The sequence below is a fragment of the Myotis davidii genome, unplaced genomic scaffold (genome assembly GCF_000327345.1).
Source record: "Myotis davidii unplaced genomic scaffold, ASM32734v1 scaffold73, whole genome shotgun sequence".
NCBI classification, from domain to species: domain Eukaryota; kingdom Metazoa; phylum Chordata; class Mammalia; order Chiroptera; family Vespertilionidae; genus Myotis; species Myotis davidii.
Genome location: NW_006286675.1, coordinates 6,859,648 through 6,865,375, shown reverse-complemented (window position 1 = coordinate 6,865,375; position 5,728 = coordinate 6,859,648). Strand labels below are relative to the sequence as shown.

Here is a 5,728-nt window from a genome sequence, read left to right as displayed (position 1 = left end):
GTAATAGTTGTTGGATATTTTTACTCTATTCACAGGCTAAATGGAGCTCTTGGTTGATCATCCTCATGACTATAATAATAAAAGCATAATATGCTAATTAGACCATATGTCCTTCCGGATGACCTTTTAGACGAAGCTAGGGCTGCGAGGGAAGCCTGGGTCCTGGGTGCCAGCGGGAAGCCAGTGCCGGCAACAGGGGGAAGGAAGGCCTACTCTTGCATGAATTTCATGTATTGGGCCTCTAGTAGATATATATATATGAAAACATATCCGTTAGTAAGGATTTTTTTTAAAAGTGACAGGATGCAGGGAAGAAATGTGAAGATCTATTCTGGTTGTTCCAACTGGTTTTCTGCTGAAAGGGGCATTAAGGCTAGTCTTAGGGGTTCTGGATTTGTTTTCCCTGAGAGCCACAAAAGCCAGGGTCAGAGCTGACCACAGAGAGCGCCTGCCCTGTCATTCTTCGCCGCAGCCCGGACAGGGTGCACACTGGTCCCACTGAGCCGTGTCCTGAGGTTAGTGGTCGGGGCACAGAACCTCCTGTAAGCTCCTCTCATTCCTCAGGATCGTAGCAGTCACAACAGCAAAACCCACCCCAAGTACATATCTCGGTCCTTCTCTTCCTCTAAGGCTGACTGTGGCAGGCTCTAACATTGACATTCACTAGAACCTTAATTTTTGTTTAGTGCATCCAGTGCATTTCAGCTCGTCTGCATTCTTCTGGGTAACTGTGTCAGTCTGCTCGACTGCCATAACAAAATACCACAGGCGGTGGTTAAAGAACACACTTACTTTCTCACAGCTCAGGAGGCTGCCAGTCCCAGCTCAACGTGCCAGCTGATTCAGTTCCTATTCAGAGCTCTCTTCCTGGCTTACAGATGGCCGCCCTCTTGCTGTGTCCTCACATGGCCTTTCTATGTACATACACATGCATATGCACACACAGACACGCACATGCACACACACACATGTGCACACACATGCAGCACTCTCATCTCTCCAATAAGGACACTAATTCCATCTGATCAGGGACCCACCTTTACGACCTTATTTAAACCTTAATTACTTCCTAAGACAGGGGTGGGGAACCTCCGACCAGGCCGTACAAGGCCCACAAAAGCATTTGGTCTGACCCTGCTGAGGCATTAGGGGTGAGTTAAGTAAATGTTTGACCAAATAGGGCCGGCTAATTTTTAAGTTGACAATTCAGAATGGCCTGCCAATGATGTTATAAATACCCAAATGGCCCTTGGCAGAAACAAGGCTCCCACCCCTGTCCTAAGAGGACAGTAGGGGTTCAGAATGAGTCACCCCAAGATGTACCTGGTATGTGAATTGTTTTGAACCAAAGGCCACCAAGACATTGTAGACTCAAAAGAAACTTCTACCCCATCTTAACTACCTAGGAGAAATTGAATTAGGGGCCAACCTCAAAATGTACCAGGTAGCTTTTCACTATTCCCCTTGGGTGCTATGAGCACAATAATGTTTTGAGGCCACCATTTTGTAAGGCCCAAATGTTTGGCTTTCTCTCCTCTTCTGTGAGCTACTTACTCCTAGGCCTCCCAGTAACTTCTACTTCCCACCAGAGTCAGGCACAGTTGATTTCTGTTGCTGACAAAGAGGCATGACTGCCTCACTATCCAAAGACCAGTTTGTTTTCTTAATTACTTGTCATAATGTGTAATATGTAATCTTAGTAATGATGCCCTTCCTCCCTCCCTTCCTTCCTTCCTCCCTCCCTCCCTCCCTCCCTCCCTCCCTCTTTCTTTCCTTCCTTTCTTTCCCAACGTGTCTGTGCTCGGTCATGTCCCTCCTTGTGTATGCCAAGTACTGGTGCTTGGGAGACATTAGTGCATGAAGCAGAGAGCCTGCCCCAGAGGAGAGGCTGGGAACGCATTTGCCATGCGTGTGCTGCATGGGTGTCTGTGTGCAGGGTGGGTGGGAGCCAGGCAGTTCCTGAAAGGCAGAACAAATATATATGCTACAGCTTGCTGGAAGGTGATAACTGCCATGGAAAAATAAAACGTCAAGTGAGATAGGCAAGTGTGGGAGTCTGGGGAAGGAGGATGGGTATGATTTCAAACAGATGATTGAGTGTGGTTCACCTAGGAAAGGTAGCATCTGTGTAAAGAAGTAGAGGTGAGGGAGTGAGCCTGCGGATAAATGGGGAGAGCATCCCAGATGGAGGGAATGGCCTGCACCAAGGCCCCAAGGAACAGCAAGGAGCGAGCGGGATGGTAACAGGGACCTGGGGTCAAAGGCCTTGTAAGCTAGGAGGGAGCAGAATATTAGGATTTAGGTTTGAGAGGCACCTCTCCATCTGTGTGGCAAACTGTCTGGGTGGGGCAGGGGCAGGGTGTCCTTATGGGAGGCTGTTGTCAACCAGGTAAGGGGTGCCTACCCAGGTGAGACGAGGGTAGTAGAGAGAGGTCAGCTTCTACATTGGTACCATTTCCTGATGGATGAGGTGTAGGGTGCAAGAGACAGAAAAAGAAGGGTGAGCCCTGAGGGCTTTGGCTCAGTGAATAGAGCGTCGGCCTCGGACTCAAGGGTCCCAGGTTCGATTCTGGTCAAGGGTATGTACTCTAGGAGAGTCTTTCTAATTACCTTTAGCCTGAGGTGAGCAGGTCATAGGCATCTGTTAAGATATATAACCATAAAATATTTTAAAATCTAAAAAAAAAAAGAAGGGTGATATGACTCCAGAGAGATAATGCACTAATATTTTTTATAAAATATTTCAAAAAATATGTTCCTCTCTGCTACACTCTTACAAATCCCAGAGACTTGGAGCTATTTTACAGAGGGCAGCAGTGGGGTGTGAAGAATCTAGGGGAGGCCTTGCAGGAAAATTCTCGGCGCCCTACTTGGTTGCTTGTTCCCCTCAAGTCTTTGAGGAAATAAATATGAAAAAGACAGGACTGAACTGAAGTATGGGTGGGATAATTCTCTCTCCTGAGAAATATCTCTGCCCAAATCGTTCATAAAATGAAGACAAGAGCCAATATCTGTGTCAAAAACCCATCCATGCAATTTGAACAGGCTTTCTTTTATTAATCCTTTTTTCCCCCCCCCATACAGCCAGTCAGAGAGGAAGTTCAACTTTGAACCAGATGACCAAGTCATCTGGAACTGGAACTGTGAAAGCTACATCAGGGAAGAAGAAGAAGAGAAAAAAAGGTATTTTTGTTGTTGTTTTAATTATTCCTCTCCCTTCATGAAATCACTTCCTCTTTTCATGGGCTGTGGGCACCTACTGCTACAGTAATTACTCCAAAAGGAAAAATTCAAGAGGTTAGAGGCCTTGAAGAACTGCCGGCTGCCTCTGGTCACTCTTTCAGTCACATTGATCAAAGAAACTGTCCTCAAGGCCATCTGGGCTGGTGTGTGAGGGATGCAGTAAGGGGTGTCCCTGGTTCCTGTCCCCAGGAGCTGACCTTCTGGTCCTTGTAGCTGCCTCAACTGAAGGTGGTTATCACGTGCCAGCTCTGGGTGGGGCACACGTGTGCTCCTGCCTCTCAGGGGTATATTAGTTTCCTAGGGCTGCCACAGACCAGGTGGCTTAAACAATAGAGACACACGTCTCACAGTTCTGGAGCCCGGAAGTCAAGATCAAGATGTTGGCAGGGTTGGTTCCTCCCGGAGGGCCTAAGGGAGAATGGGCTCCAGGCCTCTCATAGCTTCTGGAGCTTTGTTGGCAACCTTTGGTATCCTCAGCTTGAAATCACCCCAATCTTTGTCTTGGCGTTCTCCTTTTGTGTGTGTCTGTGTCCAAAGGTCCCCCTTTTATAGGGACATCAGTCACATTGGATTAGGGCCCACTCTACTCTACTCTAGATATGACTTAGATTAAATATCTCTGCCATGACCCTGATTCCAAATAAGGTCACCTGCCCATGAACTGGGGGTTAGGACTTCAACATGTGAATTTGGGAGAGAAAATTCAGCGTGTGATTTAGAGGCAGGTTACACACCTAGGAAACAACAACAAAAAGCAGCATCTGCCAAGGGCCAAACGTGGAACCTGGGTTTAGAGAAGGGCCTTCTCCCTCAGGTACAGAACTAGAGAGAAGTTTCTGTGAATGAGCCAAGAACCGACCTGATGCGGAAAGAAAGAAAGGACTTACGTGAGGAAAGACCTTAGTGAGGCAGGCAGGCCTTTTCAAGGCAAGCCCCAAGCCCAGTGCAGCTGGCACAAGAGGGTGGGGAGATGACCTGGCAGGAGGTGTGGGCACATGAAAGAGGCCCTCACATGTCAGGTGAAGAGTTGGACTTAACCCAGTAGACAATGGGAGCCATTAAAGGCTTCTGTCACCCAAGGGATCCTGTGCCTCAAATCAATAGAAACAACTTGTATTGAGTATACATTTATTTTACAGTTTCTCATAAGAGCAGACCATTTTCATGCAAAGCAAATGTAAACACAGCTCCTCACATGGGATAGATTCTTTTGAAGTCATAAGGTCTTTGGTTGGGGGTGAGTTTGGCCTTTGGTAGAAGAGTTCTACTTGTTTGAAAATAAAGGGTCAGCTTGAACTGTTCCACATCAGCCTCCTGGGCAAGGAGTCCAGATGGTTTCCATTTGGCCCCAACTGGAAACAGACAAACTATTTTTATGCTCCTCCTTTATGGGCAGCAGGCTTGGGGCCTGCTGCTTGGAGAGATGAACTCACAGCACTCACAGAAGCCTGACACCATTTATAAGTCCCCTCCAGATGCATAATTACAAGAACTCAACAGCGTTACATTTAGCAGCCATTTATACGTTATTAGAAGAGGCAAGGAATTCCATTTCTGTGCTTCTAGAAGTTAAACGTCTGTTTGTCCAAGTCAGTCCTGCCTCAAAGCACCACTGAACACAGATTGCTCCCCGCGTATCAGGGTCTGAACCAGTAGGTCAGAGGTAAGGCTCGAGAATTTGCTTTTCTGTCAAGTTCCCACGTGATGCTGATGCTCTTAGTCCAGGGTCTAACTTTGAGAACCACAACTGCTTGAACCGTGGAAGAAAATCAGATTGCCTATTTTTTATTTCTTTTGCTCAGTGAAGAGAATCAGAGGCAGAGTGAAGCTCCTAGATGCCTTTTCTCTGTCATGGCAACCACAGAACAAACAGGGCCCAGGCCCATTTCTGTTCTGGCTTCTCTGTCTCTTCTAGACTCCATCTGGCCCACCTTTGAGCCCCATGGCTCTGAACCAGGGCTCTCTATGAGAACTCTGCTTCCCAGCCCAAGCCCCACACCACAGCTCTCAGGGTTGTCTTCCTTCTTAAGGATTTAGGACTGGGAAGCAAAAGCCAACCATAAAACGGTCAGTCCACAGCCTGGGATTGTTAGACATTTACTAGAGTACCAATGCCACCCAAGTGGCAAATTCACTTCCCCCCAAATAAGGCATTGCTGCTTCTATCATAGCCACAGTCCATAGGCATGCCAACAGCATTAAGGAATTCAAAGGTCAAGTTCCAAAGTCAAGATGTAATCTTCAAAAGAACTTTATTGGTTCCAAACCAGGAAGTTATTGGTCATAACCCTGAAATTACTTTACTTGGGATTTTATCCTGGGGTGATACCAAACGGTGGAAACCTTTGTGGACAGGTTCCAAGGTCTGAGGTGTGAATCAACCAACAGTAATTATACTTTGCTTCCTTAAGACCTGCAATCAGGCAAATGCAAATTTATGTTCTGGTTTATAAATTGCTGGTAATTACACAGGCAGTCACACATG

The 5,728-nt window shown here is 46.9% G+C and overlaps 1 protein-coding gene across 1 annotated transcript in view; it reads left to right on the top strand.

The window, feature by feature from the left end:
• The window catches only part of LOC102772560, a 27,719-nt gene that overhangs the window by 13,084 nt on the left and 8,907 nt on the right, over window positions 1-5,728 (top strand). The window contains exon 7 of the mRNA XM_015560413.1: window positions 3,085-3,183. Coding sequence (XP_015415899.1) covers window positions 3,085-3,183 — 99 coding nt within the window. The remainder of the gene's footprint in view (window positions 1-3,084; window positions 3,184-5,728) is intronic.